The sequence below is a fragment of the Nelumbo nucifera genome, chromosome 6 (assembly GCF_055504915.1).
Source record: "Nelumbo nucifera cultivar China Antique chromosome 6, China Antique-T2T, whole genome shotgun sequence".
Classification (NCBI taxonomy): Eukaryota; Viridiplantae; Streptophyta; class Magnoliopsida; order Proteales; family Nelumbonaceae; genus Nelumbo; species Nelumbo nucifera.
In genome coordinates, this window is record NC_142654.1 from 13,938,986 (window position 1) to 13,962,649 (window position 23,664).

Consider the following 23,664-nt stretch of genomic DNA (forward strand, 5'->3'; position numbering starts at 1 on the left):
ACCAGTGCAAATGGAATTGTACTGCAAACAAACAACGGGGCCTTAATAAATGGACCTCTCACTGGGCCAATCACAGCCCAGATCCAAATGTTCTCAATTCCTCTGTTTTCATGGCTTCAATGACAACTGCATTTTGGATTCATTGCATTACTGGAATCCATTTGCAATAAATTTGCAGGTCCTGGTCCGTCAACAACCAACCAAACTGTCAGAAGAAGGGCCCATAACGCAGAGCGGTAATTCGACCCGTATCAGCCAGGATCCGACCCAGGCATGAGAACCCGAGGTACCCTAAACCCAAAGTACTAAATTGTGACCTTGCGTAACGCAAATTCCTATCATGCGAAAAATATATAATACGAGAAGAGTTTTAACCAATCAAAACCCACCCAAAAATTTTGATAAATAACACCTGCTTGTCTATTACGTTTAAGATCTGGTCGGGTATTTTTGACTCTTTCGGTACAGTGGATCCGGACATTTGCTTACAAATAAAGCCTTATCCAGACCGAATCCATATCCAAACTCATCTGCCTTTCGGTTTAAAGCTTTATCTTATTGCGGTGGTGGATCCGAACTTAAAAGGAAACGTGGCATCTTGAGGATCGCCGGATTGCTGTTTTGATGAGGATGCCTCATCGTACTATCTCCCGGAGATAATCTGCATGAGGGAGTCGCGTGGAGTCTCCATCGATCTCAGGTGGGGGTCCAATCAGTCGCCCTCAACTGTATCGTGCCGACGTATCTATTTTCTCCGATTGTGGGTCCCACCTCAACATCATTACATCCCTTCTATCCGTAATCTCCCGCCACGTCGCACCATCCTCCCCACTTTCCCCACCCACTCTCTCTCTATAAAGCGCGAAGCAGAAAGCAACCGTTCCCACATTCCTCTGATCCTCTCTCTCTCTGGCGAGAAGACGCTGTGTTGACTCATGGACGCCAGATACTGACGAAATTCTTCGTCTCAGTAAACCCTATACAACATGGAAACTAACGGCGGCTCCGCTTTCCGTCACCGTAAGTCTCCCTCGTCGGAGCGGTTCCTCGGTATCTTCTCGCAGCCTCCGTCTACAGAAGCGAATGGCGGTAGTGGCGTAACCGGCGCGGGTGACGAGCTTAACGAAGATGAAGTGTTTTGGACCGGAGATTTCTCCGAATCGAACCGTCAGCCGAAGAGTTCACCCTCTACGGTTCGCCGGAATCACCAGTCGATGGGTTTCCCGCGACCGGATAGTTTTGGCATTCTCGCGGCATTGCCGGAAGACGAGACGAAGCCACCAGTAGGGGACCGGCCTGTCTTGTATCGGAAGGCTTCATTTTCTTCTTCATCTTCTTCGACTCCGTCGCCGTCCTCCTCGTCTTCGCGGATGATTCCGGCGATTCCGAAGCCTCCTCAAATTCCTCAGGAGAGAGAGTACTCTCAGTCGGTGCCTAACGGGAAGTACCACCAGTCGGCTCCAGTTAACGTGCCGGTGCTGCCGAAGGGGGCGGGGGGCTCAAGAATCCGGACTTTGTTCGAAGTTGAAGATGACGAGGGAGAGGATGAAATGCTGCCGCCGCATGAGATTGTCGCTAGGGGTTCTGCTCGTTCGCCGATGACTACATTTTCGGTTCTTGAAGGAGCTGGAAGAACATTGAAGGGAAGAGATCTGCGTCAGGTTCGAAATGCCGTGTGGCGGAAAACAGGTTTTCTTGATTGAAGATCCTGGCAGTTTCTTATTCTTTTACCTTGTTTCTAATTGAGAATTTTGTTTCTTCTTTCTCAATCTTGATTTTGGGGAACGAATATGCTTTCATCAGAGTTTATCCAGGTTCATTTTCCCTTTGTTACATATGAGCGAGCAGTGATATAGACATGCCATACAGATTTACAATCTTTTATTTTTCTTAAGATTGATAAAATTCTTTTATTGGGTTGGATTGCAATCAAGCCTATGCAAGTTCCTTCATTTCTATTGTAAAAATCATTTCGCATTAGTTGAAGTAGTGAGATCATTTATATAATTAAATTCGAAATTATATTTAATATGTCATGTTGTCTTTCTTCACTAATTCAATTTGTTCTAATCTCCTCTTTTCTTTTACAAGTGTTGTTTAAATTAACAACAGACGTTTTAACAAGAAAGCATTTGGTGTCATGTTAAGCATGGAGGAGAGAATGGATACCTGCAGCCACCAAGGTAAAACCCAAAGTTTTGAATTGGGTAAAACATGCGGTGATAAAGATAAAGTGAAGCTCATATCTAATTCCCTAGCTTATTGCTTGATCAGGGAGGGTCATCATACTTTCTCTCTCGAATAAGCTGACAAGCATATGATTATATCCACATTGAGTTGCAAGAGATGGGCTCTCTTGTTACAACTTACAGCTGTTTTTCCCCCCTTTTTTTGAAGTAATTTCTTTTTCTTTTGGACCTGCTTTTTTGTCTTTCACATAATGGTTGGACAGTAAACGGAATAATGGTGGTATGATGCAATATACTTTCTCTGTGACACGAAATTGATATTATGCTTTTATTTTTGGTTTTTGTTTTTTTTTTTTTTTTTTGGGGGGGGGGTACATAATGGTGAAATATTGGTATCCATGCAATTTACCATTTCTCTTACCTTTTTATTGTGGATGATTTTATCTTGGTTTGTTCTAGCACAGCTGCTGTGACTTAGAAATCAATTACCTGGAAGTTGTAATGTGGATTAACCAAGATCATGTTACTGACCTCATCTAAAAAATGCCAACTTGTCATCGTGGAAAAATTTGGGGATGTCTCCATACAGAGGAATCTAGTTTTTTTTTCCTGGTGGATCCATGTGGACTAACCAAGCTCATGCTTTTTATGCATGCTTGCCTAACTTAATGAAGTGCAAAACTCAATATTTTCTTAATAAATAAATGATACCAAATATGCCTACTTTAAATGTGAAATCAAAATGGAAATGGTTATGACTTATGAAAAGAAACAATGGCCATGGTGGGAAAAGCTCTAGCTCTGCCTAAGTTTTGGGATAGGTTTATAAGAGAATGAGTAGAATAAAAGTAGAACTGAAAGGGAAGGGTGTCTGGGATCTAGGCTTTTATTTCTGTTGTTTTACCATGTTCGGGCTGGTTGTGAGCTGATCCTGACCCTATCCTTATAACCTCATTCAAACCTGTCCCATTTTAGGTGAGGCTGATTACCTGGCTTGAACTCGTAGTTGTGCAAGGTGAGATGCTATTGCTTTTGGGTTGGATTCAGATTTAATCTAATCTAGGGTAGGCTGGATTATTTATTGGGTTGAATGCCTAGATGCTCAGCTTGATAATTCAATGGGTTGAATTAATTGTGATCTGTACACTGGGTTAGGTTGGCTGGGCTCTTTGGTATAATATGGTATCAGTTCTCGAGTTCAAATCAGCCCCCCACAACGTCCCATAGCACATCCCCGTCGTGTATTGGGAACATCTCCCGATGATGACATCATCATTTTTGATATTTATCATCGGGAGATATTCCCAATACACGGTGGGGATGTGCTGTGGGACAATGTGGGGGGCTGATTTGATCTCTCAGTTCTCAGCTTAATAGTACATGTCTAGTTGGCACCTATTCTGTAGGTGTGACATTTGGTTCCCATTTACTTGAGGTCCAGCATAGCCATCTCTGTTTACTAGGTTCTGGGTCCAAAATAGAGCTCCGTTTTTCAGGTTAAGTACAGAATTGTATTGAAGAGGCCTGACTAGACTCTGGTTTCTTTTGACTGGGTGCTGGAGTTGTGAATAAGTTAAATTTCAGATTTAGTAACTAATGATTCTAAATCCATTTTTAATGGAACAACCAATTAATGTTAAGTTCTATTCCAACTTCCGAATACAGTAACTTTTATATATTTTAATTAAATAATTACTATTAGACAACAAACAATAAAAAATACTATTTAGAAAATAGAAACTCTGGCATTACTGTAACCCAAAGACATTATATATTTTCTGTTTTTGAGTTTTCTATTCAAAATCCCAACTCATTGGTTTAAACTAACATGGTTATATATTTAAAAGGTAGTAAAGGAAAGTAAAGATAAAATAATACCTATATTAATATGTCCTTTCTTAGCAGACACACACACACAGACATACACACACCCACGCTAAGCTTTTTGCTTATCTTCTAGAATCTTACTCAGGTCCTCAACTGTGTGCACAATTAGGTACCTGGTAATTTAGAATCTCCTCTTATGTAGTTAGTTCTGTCTCTTGAGAACATGTTGATTTTGTATTTGGCCTGCTTCTTTGGGGTGTTGGGTAGTCTTACATTTTTATGTTTGCTGGTTTTTTGCTCTGCTGGGGTTTGTAGTTTATCTTTAACGATGTAAGTTGAATGTCTGCCTTATTTCCAAGGGTCTGATCCCTAATTCCCTATGTCCTCTTTCTAATTAAATTCATTGTTTAACCAAAAAAAAAAAAAAAACAAAAGAAATGCTTATTGAACTGAAGTTATTGTGGTTAAATATGGTGAAAACAATTGTTGATCCTGTTTTTCACTAATTTGAAACTTGAAAGTGCATATTTTGACTGACAGATGTTTTCTAATATATATTTTTAATACTATTAATGGGATCAAAAGAGCTTTATTATCTCAAGAATATAAATCATACAAGAGAACAATAATCTGTCCTCTGTTTTAGCAAGATACAACGACTTCCTTAAAGGATAGATCACCTTTTTTTTTCCTGATAAGGGATGGAGTAACAATACTTACACATTATAGAATAATTTAAAGAAGCTACCCTGGTAGGTGTGATCCCCAACATAAAATTTCCTTTACGATGCCATCTCTATCTAGTCCATCAGCAATGGAGTTATCCAATCTCTAGATTTACCAGCAAAGGGTAGAATTGTTACAACAGAAACAGCTACTAAAAGTAGGTCATTTTGGTCCTTTCACAGAGTTTTATTTATGTATCTTTCTTTAATATTCTTATTATTGGCACCAAATTATTTCGTTCACTAATTCATTTTCATTTTTATTACGAATGACATGTTGACTTTAGTGTCATTGGTGGTATGGTGAATAGGGTAAAGTGGTAATTTTCTATACTTGATACCAAGGTGTAAAGGTGATCTTGTTTTGTTTAGTATTCTTACCACCATACCCATAACCCTCCCCAAACCTGATGGCATCGGGATTTGATCCCAAGTCTTGGCTAAAATCAGCCAGAGAGCTCACCAACTGAGCTACCTTGCAATGTTTTCACTGTTTTATCCTGCATGTTCTTCATATTCCCTGACAAATTTCATTGTGAAATGGTAATTTAAAATTTGCTAAGGAAGTGGGTATCATCCTGCATATAATGTGTCTTGACTATGAATTATTTGCTCATAATTACTACTTTTATGCATCAATAGCTTATATTATTTTATGTAAGTTCTAGAGAAGCACATAGACAGCATGTTTTATAAGTATGCATTAACTGATTCTTGTGGATTCTTTGAAGTGTTGTGCAAATGGTCTTTGAAGGGTTTGGGAAAAGAGAGGAAATAAAATGGAGACGTAAAATGGTTGAGAGATAGATGAAAAATCTTATCGCTCTCTCCCCCTCTCTCTCACCCCCTCTTCTCAAATTGAACAGAAAATGGAATAAGAAGGAAAGATTCAATGACTGCATCTAGAACATGGTATTAAAAGGCTAAGCCTTGAGGCATGAGATGTATGGTTCAAGGGTCTCCAGAATTAAGCCTCAAAAGTCTTAGAATATTGATTTGAGGCTTATGCCTAATGCCTTAAGGCATGAGACTATGAAAGGCCTAAGTCTTAACGGTTAGCAACAAAAAACGGGTTTTAATATAAAACATATGTATTTCTTTTAGTATTTTAATGTTTTTAGAGCTTAAATGTGTATGAGGGCAAATTGAGTTCCTTAGGGTTTAAATTTTAAAATTTGTTATTGCTGTTGAAGCAGCATTAACCTTGATTGTTCTCTCTTGATTCTTAATCAAATCGAGCAGTTTATCTTATTTTCTTTTAAGCTCTTGGGTGACCAGAAATCTAGCATCCCAGGTATGCTTTTCTTTTCCTTTTTTTTTTCTACAAAAGAAAAAAAGTTTTGTCCTGTTTTTGGCTCCTTTTTTTATCCTTCTGGCACATTTTTGTTGACAAATACCCATAAGTTATAGGAATGACTTTAACCCATCAAGTCCTGTTTTTGGTAATAAACCCTTCAAGCTATGTGAATGCTAATGTTCTCTACATTGTTGAAGCGGAGATTTTCCTGAGGTTCAGTTTGGAAGGAGTACAAATACATACAAAATACAAGGTTTGTGCTCTACACATTTGTATTTGTACTCCTTCCAAATGGAGCCTAAATACATGAGTTTTTCTTTGTTCTCATTTCGTTTTTTTCCTTTATAATGTTTACTCAATTTGTATGAAGCAGTTTGTGTGTCTATAGTATCTGAATGCTTTCACATCATGCTTTTAGTTTTACTCAATTGTATGGCGGTCTTGTTCAATGAATCGATGGTACCATGTGTTCTAAATTTGTATGGTTTTATTTTATGTATTTATTCTTTATTATTTATTTAAAATGTGCCAATCTGTATCATTATATTTACTGATTAAATTTTTAGTTTCTGATCTTTTATCAATTATTGTGTCTTTTTTGTATACATGTCTGTTCATCATTCATGTGCATTATATATTCTTTTTGTCATTTATAAATTTTAATTTAGTAACATTTTTTAATAATTTAGAGGCTTACACCTCACTAGGCCTTGAGGCTTATGCCTAACCTCTTCGGGCTAGTACACCCTAATTATGCTTTTATCCTTTAAAACCTTAATCTTGAAGTGGATAAGCTTGGCTTGTTTACTGGTGGACAAAGAGAAAAGCAAGTGAAATGGGTGAAAGATTGCAGTCTTGTTCCCCAATACATAGTATAGCAAGTGGGTTAAGGAGGTCAGAATAAGATTTGATAGAATAGCCAAAAAAAAGGATTTGATAGAATAGCAAAAGAGCAGGCAAAAAATGGGTGAAGGAGATCAATATTGTTACCCCCACCACCACCACCACCACAAGAACGCAGAGAGAATAATAAGGCAAAATTCTGTGGGTGCCTTTTGGAGGGGATAATATATGGGGTTGCCTAGTAGTGGACAATGCAAAATAGAGGGAAAATCTATTTTTCTGAAAAGGAAATTAATGAAGTGTATTTTATTCTTTCAGGACATGGCTTCTGGCCTATATGGTTTATGGTGGCTTAGATGGTGTTATTTTGGTCCTCTGAAGATTCTAGGAATTGGTGATAGTGGACTGTGGACCATAGAAGCTTAATGAAGTACATGAAAAAGAAGAGTTTGAATGATATATGGTGCTTGATACCAAAAGGAATGGTTTATTAAGTTCACAGGATTTTGGATCAATTGATCTGCTTAGAAGCATTTGCAGGTTCATATAAAAAATGCTTAGCAGCATTTGCATTTCCTCTTTCTGATTCACATATTTTGGAGATATCCTTGATTGGTTGATGATGAAAGTAAAGCACTATATGATGTTGAGTTGCTTCCTGGTAGGAAGAGGAGTTGAAGTGATTCATCTCCACCTTGTGAACCGAAGAAATAATGGTGGCGGATCTATGAACTACAATAGGTTGGCCTGCATATTGGGATGTAAGAGTGGGGAGCATCTCCTGGTGGAATATGTTTGGGGACCCTTTGGGTAATAATATATCTAGGGCAGCAAGTTGTAGGACCTAAGCGTTGGAGAAATTTAATAAAACCCTGTCTACTTGTAATAAAGGATCTATATGCCCTTCTTTTTGTGTGTGTGAGTGGGGGTTATTCTAACCATATTGACATAAAAATTATCTCTTGGTATATTTCCTCATGGTCTTCAGTGTTTGTACCAATGTTGGATTCCCCTTTCCTTATTTTCACTTTATCTATTTATCCAAAAGTGAGCAAGTATGTGATGTTGTGATGTTCTGTCTCATGGTGTTTAGTCTTTGTACCACTCCATATCAGATGGTACATGGTAGGGCATGGGTTCTAGAGTATAGAACCAATGTTCATGTTTCAAGCGTCTTTGCCATGCTGAAGGGGGTTTGTTTGGGGTTGGTTCTAATAAAAGGGTGAAAGAAGGCAAAGTGAATTTCCAAGAAAAGCCAAGAGGTTCCTGCTATGGTCGGTGGAGATGCTTAGTGTTGAATTTCTGCCGTGCAGTCTTTATGTTAAGTTAGTGTGTGAATTTGGGTGTAGGGTTCATGTCAGTGTTGGAAGTGAGGTTAAGCGGTGGGGAGGGCAGATCTGTTGATCGTGGGAGCTATGAGATTTTGAAGACGTTCCATGTTGCAATTTTGGATCCTAGATAGGGTAAGGGATGGGAGTTATTTCTATGCCTTTTCTGGTATTGATTTGGGGATGAGTTTGGATCCTCGGGCTGCTTTTTCTTTATTGGGTGATTCCTTATCACCTCTATTGTATTCTTCTCCTCCTATTTCTAGATAAACTTTTTTCTTTATTTAACTATCAAAGAAAAGTCTAGATGCATTTTCTCTTCAAAGCCCTTTCAGATAGTTGATTGTCATATCAATTCTCTCTCCCCAAAGACCCCAACTAGAACCATTTCACATAAAACTACTTTAGGTCTGTGCCTATCATCTAATGGAAGAAAAATCTATTTGCTCTGTATCTCAGGTCATTTCGGGGATGGAACATGTTTATACAGATGACAATATTATCCCCAAAAGGCTACCCATGTGATATGCAAGAGTTGATTAAAGTTGGATAGCATGTGTCTCTACAGAAAAAAAAAGGGTAAATTACAAAGACCCCCGTACTATGGGATCTGTGATAAAGACCCCTCTGTACTTTGTTTTGCGACAGAAGACTCCCTTCCATTAGCCTTCCCGCCATTGCAATATTTTTTAATCTCCATATTATCCTTGTAATAATTATTGGGAGAAACGACTCTTCGTATTCCCCGACCTCACCATACATGAACAGCAGCAGGGGCGGCGATCTTCCAAAATCCTGCTCCCCTTGCTTCTTCCCGATTTTCTCTGTTTTTCGTTCCTTGCAGATGAAGAGAGAGAGAGAGAGTAAACTAATAATCCATGGCCCGTTTCAATCTTCTGTGGAGAGAGATACGGCACTGCTGTTCTTGATTGTGCTATCGGAAGAAGCCGTAGCCAAGCGCTTGCCATAATAATCCACGGCCACATCGTGAACGGTATCTTGGTGATCCGTTTCAATCTTCTATGAAGGCATCTTGCTCAGAGAGAATTGAATCGCTAGCAACCTTCAAATCCCCAATATCTTTCTTAAAATGCAAATCCACGATATAGTTCGCATTGTCCATGACAAACGGCTTGCCGTTTTCCCCACATGTCCTGAACTCGGCGATACAACCCGGCCTACCTCTGCAACCGGTAGGCTTTGAATTTCCAGCAAAAGGGAACAATCTCAACCAGCGGCAAGACCGCTACCTGTTCAAAGGAATAACAGAATGGATATTGCTAATCATAATTCCCCAACCAAACAAAAAGGAAAAAAAAAGAAATTGCACAAAAAAATACAACATCTACGAAGGTTAGAAAATTTATAAGCAACATGGCCAACATCTGAACCAGATTAGACAACGTCCCAAAGGGCCCAAACCAACAAGATCATCAAAGTCCAAAGCGCCGGAACAAAGAAAATAAATGAAATCGTTAGATAGTATTACTGTAATAGGAAGTATTTAAACCAGGATAGAGGATTATGAGTTATGACACGGCCAATTCGAGCCAAATAGATCCCAAGAGCCTCGAGACTCCAACATCTTCAGCAATGAAGGAGAAACCGAAAAGCCAAAAGGAGAAATATGTTACCGCTAAACGCCATGCCATAGCAAGCAACGACGCAAGTCTGAATAACAGTATTCTCCTGTCGAGTAAAGGGAGCAATGGAGAACCCTAATTTGGAGAGAAAACCGGTCCAGACTTGACAAAGAAGAAACCGAGCAACCCAGCAGCGACATTGAGGGAAGGTATTATACCAACTGTTAGGTTGAGTTTATGCATGATGATACAGAACAGAGTCCCTAGGAACATGCTTACTACAAAGCCCTCTGATCATGATCTGATCTTTCCTTGGGGCGAAGGAGATAGAGAGAAGCCCTAGATCTCACAAAAAAAGATAACAATATGAAATAAAAACAGAGAAGAAAACACAACCTCCCAAACTGACCACAGACGAGATTGAAGACGGAGAAGAGAAGAAAGGGAAGATGAGAAATGGGTTTCCTCTGTCCTTTCATTTGGGAGAGTTGGGAGAGAGAAAAAACGAGAGAGGAGAGTGAGGGAGGGGAAAAGAAGAGAAGGGAAAATAATAGGTTTAATAGGTTTTAAGAGAAAAAGGACAAAAAAAGAAAATAGAAAAAATTTAATGGGATATTTTGATAATTTAACCCATTCTGTCATCTGACTTAACAATCAAGGGGGGGTTTTGTGGCAAAACAAAGTACAGAGGGTCTTTATAATTTATCCAAAAAAAAGAGAAACTAAGGAAGAAATTCCAAAACGTGGTTGTGAAGCTGTGAAACTGTGAAGGTAGCATATGGGAGAGAGAAACGAAGGAAGAGTGCCTGATAATTTTTGATAGAATCTTAATGACAGGTTTTCTGCAATTGAAATCTTATGTGATCATCCACTGGATTCTCCCCCAGACCATGAATTCCAAAACGTGGCTCTAGCCTCTACTGCCCCCCTCCCTTGAGATTCTATCTCCAATCTCCATGGGTATGAGCCTTACCAATACAAAGTCCTTAATGCTCTGATCCTATTAGTTGGAACGGGTTACTGACCCTGAGCCGCTGAGCGTGAGAGTAACGACAACATTAACACCACCATCAAAGCTGAAAATCAAGAAAAAAAATTGCAGGCATATGAAGCTCTGATGGACATAAAGCATTTCGTAATCCCCAAAGCCGTCTCTCGTATGCGGTCAGCTTCTGTTGTTTCGCGGTTTCTGAACTCTTTCCATGCTTCTCATTTTATGTTGGTTCTAATTTTTTAAGCGTTTCTGCAATTTGAATAATTTATTCTCCAAATATCTATAGTCATGAGACAAGTTTGAAGATAGACATTTCATACATTAACTGGACAGTGAGTGATAATCAAGCAGAGGAGGAAGGGGCTGCTTTTGGAAGGCGATGAAGATAAAGGCATCAGTAGCCCAATTGTTTCACAATTCCTTCTATTCCACCTCCGGGTGGTTTTGGTTTTGGGCTGCAAATGGTATTTATTTATCCGAATTCAAAGAATTTCAATCCGGTGAAGGGTGATCTGAATTCTATCCTTCTATAACTGGATCAAATATGGATCCACTCTATCTAATTTGATATAATCCATTTTAATTCAATTTAGAGGTATACTAGAAGTCTAGAAGTGACCCATAATGATTCACGGACTAGTGTTAAAAAGATGTCAATGTTCTATAGGGAGTGATTAAGATCAATTTTCCAATAAAAAGGAAATTAAATAGGTTGTAGCCTTGTGGGTGAGTTTAAATAGTACATTGTTTGATTTTTTTTAATATTTTAGAACGTTTAAAAATACCACAAAATTCTAAGGGTTGGGAAATAATAGGAAGAGGAGGGAGAATAAACTGAAATGAACTTAATAGATGCTTACATATATTAGCAAAATTGGTTGCGTCGTGTTTTTGAAAAAAAAAAAAACATCGGTTTAAGTTTTATAAAATTAGTTTTAATATATTCTGTTCATGATATACAATGCCAAAGCCAATTTAATTCATTTTAATTTTATTTTAATTTATTAATACTATTCAATATTTTATATCTAATTGCAAATTCAATTTATATCCGAATATAAACGAATAAAATTTGGACCTACCTTGTATTGGTTTGTAGACCTATTTTGGTTGGTGACAGTCGGTGGTATAAGACTGTGATAGATGATAAAGCAGCACAGAGTGAACGTTAGCAGGGAGGTTGTTATCATTAAAAAGTACATAAAAAAAGTTAGGCTTTTTACTACTATATGTAAAATTAGAGCTGGATTTCAAAGTTGGAAATGACACTTTTTAGGTTGGAGATTGGATTCAAAGTCATCTGAGGTTGTTTTCATCAGCATGAAAGATTTCGGATTGGAATTCCCCAAAATAGGAAATCATCATCACCGTATACTCCTTGTCCCAACTATGTAGGGCCAGTTACGGGTACTTGTTTGTGATCTTGTACCGTCCATTGCCATTATCCATTGTTAAATCATAAGCCTTCACCTCATCTTTTACTTTGTGACACATGGCACCTCAGAACAATTAGATGATACCCAGAACCACTGAGGCAATAACTTGCCAAGTTGATGGTGTCCAACCTGGCGGCCCGGCCTTGGCGCGAGCTGGTAGCCTGGTCCAGGCACGACCTGGCGGCCTGGGAGACGTGCTCAGCGACAAATTCGGTATGCATATCCAAACACTCCCACGATTCTTGGAAGTTGGCCCACGTGCCGAACGATCCGGAGGGTGGTCAACGTGCATGGCAGTTACTTCCAGGAATCTCAGACCAGTTAGACACGACCTCCCGGAGATCTCGAGGGCGGTACGTGAACAAGGCCTATATAAAGGCACCAACCCCAATGACAGGGGAGAAAAGCAAGCAAGCAAGTAAGCAAGTTCTAGCTCTTAGACTTTGTGATTTTTAGCTCGCAGTCTACTATGAGAGTACTGACTTAAGCATCGGAGCGACCTCGCTGGGTTAGCCACCCCGGGTCCTTTGACATTTGGTTTCTTGCAGGTCTCTAAAGAGCAACGAAGCTCATTAATTCAGCTCGCCACCAAGCAGTTCGGCACTTGGTCAGTCCAGCACCTCACAGGCAGCTCGCCACCTGGTCAGCTCGACACCTCATAAGCAGCTCAGCACTATAGTCAGCACGCCACCTAGCCTGCCTAGCTCGACTTAGCTCAACAGCCAAATTTCTCTACTTTGGCTTGAATCATCGACCACTTGGAAGCAGACCAAATGACGAGGTACTTAGCACAAAAAATTGATACATCACTCAAAAATCGATCCATCACATTGTTAAATCATAAGCCTTCACCTCATTTTTGACTTTTTTTTTAAAGTTTTGGGTGAAACATCTCGTTTTCTCATACTACAATCCAAATGTTTTTTTTTCTCTTAGCCATGGTTTTTAAAACCGACCTGGGACCTAACCAGTCAAGGGTTTGATTACTGGGTCCAAACGGTCGGCCCGTTCTAACAAAAAAAAAAAAATGAAAACTGGTCAAAACTGTTCAAACCGCCTGGGTCAACGATTTGCTAACCAAAATCAACGGTTTTTATGGAAAATCCGGTTTTGAAAATAACCGGAATCAGTCACCTGACCAATTTCCGATTTCTCCAATCCAACTGTCCGGTTTGGTCCAGTTTTGAAAACCATGCTCTTACTCTTCCAACCCCTTTTAAGGCTTTGAAAACAACTTGTGCTTTTAAGTAGGGCTGCCAAATACAGTTTTCAATTTGAGATTCAAGATAATCAAATCAAATTCAAATACTTGAAATATTATAATAGGTAAAATTCTTCTTTATATGATTAATTGATTGAATTGAATTCGAATATATGATTTGATAAACATCCGAATTCGACCTTCTGCTGACTTGGGGCTCCGGTCCAAGGTGATAATTTTTTTCCATGAAACCAAAGTCATGCTTCTACGTGCAAGTGGGACAGGTTTTCTACCATCTTAAACGGGGATGAAAAAATTATTTTTATCATGAACCAGGAACAGCACAATTATGAGATTTGCATATAATTTTTCAAACCTGTCCCAGACCGAATAAAGTAATGATAAATTACTAAAATTCCCCTAAATTTAATATTAATTTTTTAAAATATCTCTGAATTTCTTCCAAATTCTTAAAACCTCTATAATACCATAATCCCATTTCCAAATTACCCATCCCATAATCCAATTTCTATAATACCAAAATTTTAATAATTCTATTTCTAAATCACCCCAAATTTAGAGATGGATCGTGTTGGTGAAAACCCAAAATCAGAAGAATGTGGGAATGCCAACTTCAAAAAAGTAAAAGATGAGCTTGTCATCCGACTGAAAAACAAAACGAAATGGGCATCGTCCTAAGTTCCTGCATTGACAAATGGCAACCACCCACTTTTTCTAATCAGAACTACAAGTACATTACAAGTACTTGGGCAATGAATGATCATCATCTTAAATAACAAACTCCGAAATAACGCATCAAAAGAAAGATTTTAAGAGGTCAAGTATTAGATTTGCATGATAAATTTTGCACCTTCAATTTCTTTGCTTCTTAGGTTCTTGCCTTGGTGGTGGTATTGGTAGAATAAAGAGCAACCAAAGCCACGACTTCATTAATTTCACCCAAACCATTTGGTCCTTGCCCATTCATTATACATGGCAACTATCAAGGAATTGTCAAGACATGGGAAGGGTATCAGGGCCACTGATGATCCAACATAGGTCCAACACAACAACACATTCATATAGACTCGTAGGTGGGAAATATCTTACACTGAAGAGCTTGGGATTACTCGTATTGTCTGTAGGGTGATATTAGGTATATGAAAGATCGTTTCTTCCATTTCTATTAAACATACCCATTTTATCCTAGAAATCCTGACAGATAGATTCATCACCTAGTCAGGTAATATACTATTAGGAAGACTGCTACGAATGATGCCACAAGTGTAAACATTCTCCGGCTCGATTTAGTCTCGAAGACCTACAGTAGTAACAGTTGGGTTGTATTAGCAATGGCGGTTGAATTCGCAGTAAGAAATGTGACAAAACAGGCCAACATGCTTTACTTACCATCTTGAACCGATCCATGGTTCCAGATAGGATTCCCCTTGATGAATCCATGTCATTCCCCTGGTTGATGCATACAAACCATGTGAAAACAATGTTTTGAAGGAATGAAAGAGAATGCTTTCAATTTCAGAAATCTTAAATTTCTGAATGACTGCTACATTACCATCCGGTCCAATAAACGGTTATGATTTTCAACCTCCTCATGTATGCCCCCCGACAACTGTTGATCATGAAATTACAAGAATGTCAAAATTCAATTCAATGATTTTTTTTTTTTTACTATGAAACGAATCATCCATTAATGATGATTAAGATCTACTACAATGAGGTTATATCTCATTCAAAGAAGTTCAATATTAGGATGGAATAACTGGCTCAGTTCAGGGTAGTTTAAAAGGAGAACTAAATTCTTCAGTCACCGTAACTGGCTCAGCAGTAATATAGAAGATACTTCTGATACCACAGAGAAGTAACATGCAGAAAAAATACAGAGTGAAATTCATCAGAAACTTGGGAGAAAGGCAGCAGGTTTCTAAAACCATAAACCAAATCCTGAAAAACACCCTATCCCTACTTTGTACTGCATATAAATTGTTTAATGCAAAAGATTTTACCATATAAAAATAATAGAAGACCAAATGATGTGTACGCCAAGAACAAAGAAAAATAAGGAAAAAGACGCATAGACGTCCTGAACCGTGTAATTCTCTGTAACTTGTATTGTCATATTGAATATCTGTAAGGCTATCACATCATAATAGAAAATTGACGTAATAAAACAGAAAGCCATCTAACAAAATGAAACTTACACTTTTCAGTAGATTGACTCTGTCTTGCAATCCATCAAGAGCCCTATCATTTTCATTCTCGTCTATTTCATGGGAGTAGGATGAGGTAGCTCTAATGGCACCCTCCTCAATGCCATCAAAAAGAGCAGCTCTATTGTTACGAAACTCCCTGCATACCGGGACACCTCACATTAAGTTATGATAGCCATGGCTAAGAAACCATGAACAATAAACTTTCCTTATATATATAGCCATATTGGTGAGAATGCAGGGAATATAAACAAGTTATGCAATATATGTTTTCTTTTATGATAAATAAATAACAAAATGGATAAGTTACTGCTAGTTTACTAATTAAAAATTCATCAGATCTGTACAACCAAGTATCGAGTTTAACAGTAGCATAACTAAGCCTGCACAACCATTAAGGAAGATGGTTCATCCTGAAATCTGTCTAAATAAGTACACACTAGATGGACAAATCTAGCCCCCTGATGTAATGATATAGTGACCAGGAGCCTTAAGCTTCATCTCTAACCTATCTAATGACAACTCGTGAGTCTGCCTCCACTTCATATTGATGAAAACAAAATGAATGCATCAATTTGAGCCTATGCTCTAGAGGGCAGTATATTAGCGATAATTAAGTTTCCTGGATATGGGACTTGAGTAGACTATGATAATCTCTTAAACCCTCTCTTTGTCATTTAAAAGCTCCTTTGACCCTTGAGGCCTTGAGGGCCTCGGGTTACCAAGGAAATATCCATCAAAGTTAAGCTAGACCACTTCCTGGAATGAGACCTATCTCCATGCATAGTCTGTATATGGTCAATGTCAATGATCTACTATCAATGTTCTGACGATCGTAATCATATCATAAATCATAGAAAAATTGAATCAAATCGAATCGTGAATCATATTGTAAATCGTGAGATTATTTCTATTTTTTTACAAATTTGTCAAAAAACCAAGGTTCAAAATATCAACTGGGTTAAACCTAGTTCAGAGGGGTCGGTTTAAGGCCTGTCTACCCCTGAACCGGGTTAAACCCCGAAACACCTCCTGTAGGGGTGTATCGGGAAGCCCCCAATACGATACATATCGGCTGATACGGCCCAATATGTATCAAAATTTCAAACCTTGCAAAAAACTAAATACACATATGCTAAAAGGATAAATATATATAGAAAAGTGTTCTACCTTATTTTTAAGCCATATCTACCATATATGTACCTAAAACAATAGGATTTACCACTTATACACTAGAAGTCTAAGCTGATATAATCAAGTTTAACTTGAAAGTCAAATAATTCACATACAATGGCTCCTTATTCAACATATGATAGAAAATAAACTCAATATATGGACTTAAATAACATAAATAAATCAATTTCTAGTATAGTCTTTAAAACAAGTCACCCTTTACAAAACTAAATATAATCAAAACAAAATGACAAAGTAGAAAACCAATTCTTAATTGAATTGATTTGAATCACAATGAATTGTACAAATCATAAGATTTTTGCAGAAAAGGATTCAGAAATAAGATTTGAATCAAAACCCTAGGGATTCATGTTTCTAATTGTAAATTGTAAGATTTTAACAACATTGCTCACTATATCATGCCACCATCTAACCCCATCACCCATCAATGGGAAAATCTAACAGTATACCAACATGTCATAAGTTTTTTTTGATCAATAACAGAAAACTTTATTAATGAATAATATTTGTGAAACTTTAATTACAGAAAAGGGGGAGGTAAACTGTCTTAACACCCCAGCAACAAAAGGACAAAGAAAAAAACTAAAAATTAGCCCAAAACAAAGATTCCTTAGCCACCCCTTGCTTAGCTGACCCATCAACCATTGAGTTAGCACTTCTCTTCACCCAACTGTACTTCACCTTTATATCCTTACTCAGCCATTTAAATTTTTTCTTTTCATTGCTGTAGCTCCACAAACCACTGTTGTCTCCTTTCAGCCACTTAATCACCAGCTCCGAGTCCCCCTCAATAACTAAGCATCTGATGCTAAATTCTCTTGCTCTTTGGATTCCTTCAAGAACTGCTAGAATCTCGGCCCTAAGATAGTCACTCTCTCCAATTGGCCCAGAGAACATGGCGATAATAAACCCCTCCTCATTCCTGAACACACCCCCAATCCCAGAAGGCCCTGGATTCCTTAAGCTACTTCCATCAAAATTCAGTTTTATGAATCCAGCAGGAGGGGAGGGGAGGGGGGGGGGGGGTCCAAGAGGGTCTATAGGTCCTCTTACAAAGAGCAGCGGTAGCTACCTCTTTCCACTTTCTCAACAAGTCAGCCATAGAAAATTCAGAGAATATCTCCATAGATTTATTTCTTCCCCAATGTTCCACAAGATAGCTATTTCCTTCAAATAGCTGATAACTTATTAATCTGCATGTGTCCTCTCAAGTACTTTGTGTAGGATTACTATTTGGATTAAACTTCTATAAGGCCATTTTTTACTAGAACAAGGACAAAACCTTGTAAATATTGCTAGTTGTTAAAACAACAGCAATGTGCTATGAATTTCTCTTCTACACAAATTCTGCTAAACAAAAAAAAACACTAAAATGTTGAAAACTAAGATTCAAGGCACTTTCCCAGATATCCAATATTACCCTCCCTTTATGCCAGTGACATGAAAGACACCAGCTAAAAGAATTACTACTTATCTACCTATTAAAAAATGATAAGAATTACTACTTATATCATGCTCATATTCTAAATATTGAGGATAAATTTAGAGAAGCCAGAGGCAGAAGATAGGAGTCTAAATAAGAGAAAAGAGTTACAAATTCTAACTAGGATAAATCAAGCATCAGACAGGCTAGAAGGCGAAATGAGATTATGATTTTTTTATTCAAAATCAAATCAGCCTTTATTAAGGAAATTGTGAGGGTAATAGAAAAATCCTGTCATGGAAGCAAGGCACTGGGCAATTGTGAAAAATCAACGTGGAAGTAAAAGTCCATGACTTGTGTGCAATTAGGGATGCAGACCAAGAGATTGAATATCATAGTTAATTGAACTCTACTTGCTAAACTTTGCATGTCAAGAAAATTTTGGTACCTTGAGGAAGTTCTAACTACATCTCCAAGAGGCCCATTCAGATAAGGATTTAAGAGAATTTATAGAAAAGAAACAGCATATGGGTTTGAATATACAACTATTAGTTTAGTGTTTTTTTTTTAATTTTTTATCTTCCTTTTCTGGATATTAGAGCCATTTTCTTATAGAGTCTATTTTCATAAGTTTCTTCTTTTTCTTTTTAAACTATATTTTCATTAGACAATCTATATTAACATGTACCATAATTACAAGCTAAATTTGTCCTATTAAGTACCTTCTGGATAACAAATGTAGTATGTTACATTTATTTAGGGCTCTCAATTAACCAAGATAATTGGGGTTGAAGGGGTAAGTTTAGTGTGACCTAATTAGGTAAGAATGGGGTTTGAATTGCACAACATGAACACACCAAGTTATGGTTAAACTATCCCCAGTCCATTGCTTGATACATTTTCTTTTATGTTTTAAATATTTTATGGGATCTCCGTATCTCTACTTTATCTTTTTTTATTGGTATGTCTCTGCATTATCTTTCTAAAGGCCTTCTTGTCCAGTTCTACAATGGCTATCCCCATCCTGTTAACGAAACAAACTGGGTTAGGGCTTGGTCTTGTTAAACTGGACCTTATTCAAGTTGATCCCAATCCTACAAACATGGAGCTCAATTTCCACATTCGTTCTATATTTGTGCTAATGCAATGAAAGTTATTGCTTTGTCTAGATGATAAAATCAAGTTTTCAATATCTTTTTCATCCTTCTTGAATAACAAAAACTGCAGTCAGCACCTTGCTTGCCCTCAAGCACTAAAAACCAATCTCTGAGGTTTGCTCATGGTTAAAGGCTGAAGGGCTGGCATTGATTGTTGGGTTAGGTGGTTTGGAATTTAGAATTCTAGTGATGATAGGTAGAGAAATACTTTGACAAGTCAATGATGGCTACAGTTAATCAGCCAAACAATTAAATCAAGCTAATAAAAAACTATATTCAAAATAGACCAATTTAGTTTTCAAAGCTCTGCAGATGCTGTATGATGGGAATCAAACAGAACATTTGGATACAAACAAATAAAGGAGGATTTTCTATTACAGCTCTATCAAATACTTCCATCGAATTATACAGGGAAATGCATATTAAAAACAAGGAGAATTCCTCTACAGTGTGGGCATTCACAGAATCCTGACAGTGTGTAAATCCACACTATTTACAAGCAATCCAAAAAAGGGAAAGTATGCAAGAGATAATTTTTTTTTTTATAAATAACTGCAAGTGATAACTGTTCATTAATCCTTTTTTCTTGAACATAGCATTCATGGATGCAAGGCTCAAAATATTGTCATGATATGCTCAATACCGGGTGTATCATATTGATATTCGATATCTTAAGGCATGGATGGAATGGAACAATGCTGTTGAGGGCCTATCACCACTAAAAGTTTGAAAATTATAAAAAAATAATTTTTTATGTTATATACGAGTTTCATTGCAGGAAAGAACTATAATATGGATCCATCAATGGCCTATTAAACTCATTGATCTAAGAACAATTTATGTCAAAAATGATGTTTTCTTAATCATTTAGGAAAAAAAACCAAAAAGTAGAAAAACAATTTATTTTCATGGTAAGATGAATTGTAAGATGGATCTGACAATGATCTATCAAAGTTATTCATCTAAGAACAACTTGATGTGTCTTGTAATGAATTTTTAGTAGATTGGAAGCTCAAACATTATTTGATGTATTCCTAGTAAAGTTATTGTATGGTATCTACAGTTTTAGATTCCTGGTTGTACTGTTGATTGCAACATATCTCTTCATACAAGCTCTTAAAATGTGCATTTCTCATGTGTTTATACCTTATATATAGTTATTTCAACCTTAAATTTAGTGTTATTGATGTATTTGTGGGATTTGTAAGACTTTCCCTAATGTATCCAAGTGTATCCATATCTTTCCACCGTACCCATACATATCCAAAATGTATCCATGTCTGTATCCAAGCTTCCTAATAGGATATATGATACCAACATTATGAACCTTGCATGGATGACTATGATAACGAGTTATTTTCAATACTTATTCAGGTATTTCCTTGATCACTAAGTTCTCTAAGCGATTAATTTTAACACCCACTCTTGCTAAATGAAATATGCTTCAGATTTATCTACATATTTATATTCTGGAATTATTCAGCATTGTCATTGTAGCCATTTCCTTTATTTCTCCAAGTAGTTTTTTGATCAGCAACTGTAATCAGGTTTCATTTATGTAAGGAAAAAACTCTATTGTTCCCTTTTCTTTTGAAAAATGAGACCGATAGGAAAGAGAGAAACAGCCAAAAGCTGTTATGCAAATGCTTTTCAAATTTCTCCAAGTAGTTATTTCTGATAGCACTACTCTATTATGGTATTTGTGCTCAAAGGTTACCTCCCCAGGCATATTTTGCACCATGAAATAAATAAAGAAAATCAGCATCCATAACAAGTATAAGCAATCACAACAGAAAATATATTACTCCACAGACTTGCAGGAGTAAAAGATTTTATCAAAGTAAGGCAAACATACTATATAAATACCACCACACCATTTCCACAAGGAAATTTATTTCTATATAACAATTTTCCTTGTGGAAATAGTGTGGTGATTACTGTTACTCATTAGCATCATCATCATCATCATTGTCCCCATCCCATTCCCACCACCTGTTCATACATTCTGCTGTATAGAAAAGTGGTGATTACTACTACAAATGAAATCGCAGAATGTCTCCTTAAATTTTAAATGAAATTCAGAATTCTCAAAATTTCCAGAGATCAAGATATAATCTCACCAAATTGATAATATTATTTATCCTCTTATACTGTAAGGTGAGGTGAGATGCAATGATATTTCGATTGGTAGACATATGGGGAGACAGGCATGTTACCTACATACTTATTTTTAAATGATAGTCATTGAAAGAATAATAATTCATTGCCAAATATAATTAGTTTTTGGCAAGAACATGAAACCACAGGATTAAATGGAGATAAAGGAAGGAGACCACTTTACCACTCCCCTCAATGGGAGTCATAGCCTCATAGGTGGACAAGCATAAGACATAAATGAAAGTTCTACTAACAACAGTGTTAATAATTGCGTCCTAGCTGATTCTGTTCACTGTATGTTTTGTAAATTGGTACTGGAAGATGCATTATATCTGATTATCCACGCTCCAATACCATTTGAGTTTCATATAAAATTTTAGTTTTCCAATATAGAATAAATCAAAACCAGGCAATAATCTGAATATCTGATTGCAAAGAAATTCTAGAACGTTTCATGCTAAAAAGGTGGAAATATAAGTCATCACAGTTGATCAAAGTAAAAGTTTCTGGTTGAATATATACAAGGGAAGAGTTTAGAAAGGTTTTGACTTTGATTGGCTTGTTTGTAAGGGGTTGTCAAAATACAATCACATTCCCCCTTTTAATCCATGTGCATTGGATAGTAACATATAAATGGGTTCCCACTCCACTTCCCAAGGCGAAAAAGTGAAGCTTCAATGGGTGGTTATAGGAAATCCAGATTCACCACACCTAAGGGGTGCCTTCAAGGACCCAATGGGGCAGCTGAGATGGTACTCAGTCAGGTCAAATTGCTAAACATGGCAATAAGAACTGAGATTGTATTCTTACTAAAACTAGAAGGATTAAGAATGAATTACTCATAAGGTCTAGAGGGATTGCTTGTTAGTGATTGGTTGAATGAGGTTACAGGCTGATGGTCCACGGGCCCTAAGATATTACACAAGGGAAGCAAGATCATTTGAAGTCAGTGTGGGTGAACAGCTAATTGAGATCAGTTAGAAGGTCAGCCGGCACAATTAGATCATAGTTAGCTAGAGATGGAATAGTAAGAAATTCTTGTATTGGCCGTTGGGTACGAGGGGATAAATATTGTACTCTGGTCTCTATAAAAGCATATAATCAGCCTTGAAGGCTGTTGATCCCTCTACCCATATGGGACATTCACAAATAATGAAGACTTGAAACGCATCCTACAAAGTGGCAAACTAAAATAAAAGAGGAATTACCAGAGAAACAATTAAACTTCAGAACTTGTCCCATAACATGAAATCTACAAATATGAAATAGATATTTCATGTGGATTGCAATCACCAATCAAAAGGCCCAAAAAAATTAGAGGGGAAAAACAATAGAGCAAACCTTCTGGAATTCATTGCTTGCGGGATTCAGTAATTTCTGTTTTCTTTTCCACTTCCTGAAAAGCGCAGCCTTCAATTTTCTGCTCTCACTGTTAAGAGATTTCACACAAATTATAGCAGAACCGACGCGAGAGATAAGAGAGATGACAAATAAGAAACCGAAAAATAAACTAAATTTGAAATAAATCTACAAATTAAATAAATTTGATCCAATCCCAAGAAATTTGTTCAAAGAGCAGGAAATATAAATAAAAATATAAAAGGGCTAGAAACTAGAAATATTTCCAAACCAAACTAAGAAAACAGATTGCTAGTACTTAGATACAAGAAAGCTTTCGCTGATTACAAAAGGAGAAAAACTAAACAAGAAAATTAGGGAAATCGTGACTGATTCGAATTGCAGAAAACAAAGGAGTGGCGGCAGCTCGTCGATAAAGAATTCTTCCGAATAGATCCAAGGGAAACGAATTCAGATCTGGTGATAACCAATTTTCAAGTATTATTTTAGAAGAAAAAATCAATTAAAAAAGGCGAGAGAGAGAGAGAGAGTACCTTCGGAGGGAAGCTGACGAAAATCCTCGTAAAGCAGTTCGAGAGAACGGACACGGCCTCTTACTTTTGATTTTAATAGACTGGATTTGATCCAACCAGGTTAATTTTTTAATCTCTCTCGTTTAGTGCGGCCCGGTGCATGGTCAATCGATTTGTTGGCAGTGCGAATCTCCACCGTAAAGTCTTTTTC

At 37.2% G+C, this 23,664-nt stretch overlaps 1 protein-coding gene and 1 non-coding gene across 2 annotated transcripts; one reads left to right on the forward strand and one right to left on the reverse strand.

Annotated features, from left to right (window-relative positions):
* LOC104589216 (uncharacterized) lies at positions 1–14,655 on the forward strand. The gene is made up of 2 exons (XR_016077409.1): positions 1–2,183; positions 2,275–14,655. It is a non-coding gene; the product is annotated as an uncharacterized LOC104589216 (transcript).
* On the reverse strand, positions 14,342–23,546 carry LOC104589229 (bet1-like SNARE 1-1). The gene is made up of 6 exons (XM_010247478.3): positions 23,475–23,546; positions 22,924–23,011; positions 15,643–15,790; positions 14,997–15,053; positions 14,834–14,893; positions 14,342–14,744 (listed from the first exon to the last, which is right to left on the reverse strand). Exons 2-6 carry the CDS (start codon positions 22,935–22,937, stop codon positions 14,655–14,657), a joined length of 369 nt encoding a protein of 122 aa, XP_010245780.1. The 5' UTR covers positions 22,938–23,011; positions 23,475–23,546; the 3' UTR covers positions 14,342–14,654.
* Between the last annotated feature and the right edge of the window lie 118 nt (positions 23,547–23,664).

Coding starts and splice junctions, on each gene's coding strand:
- LOC104589229 (XM_010247478.3), bottom strand. Junction 15,054..15,642: donor GAGTCAATCTACTGAAAAGT/GTAAGTTTCATT, acceptor CATGATCAACAG/TTGTCGGGGGGCATACATGA. Junction 14,894..14,996: donor ACCGTTTATTGGACCGGATG/GTAATGTAGCAG, acceptor TGCATCAACCAG/GGGAATGACATGGATTCATC.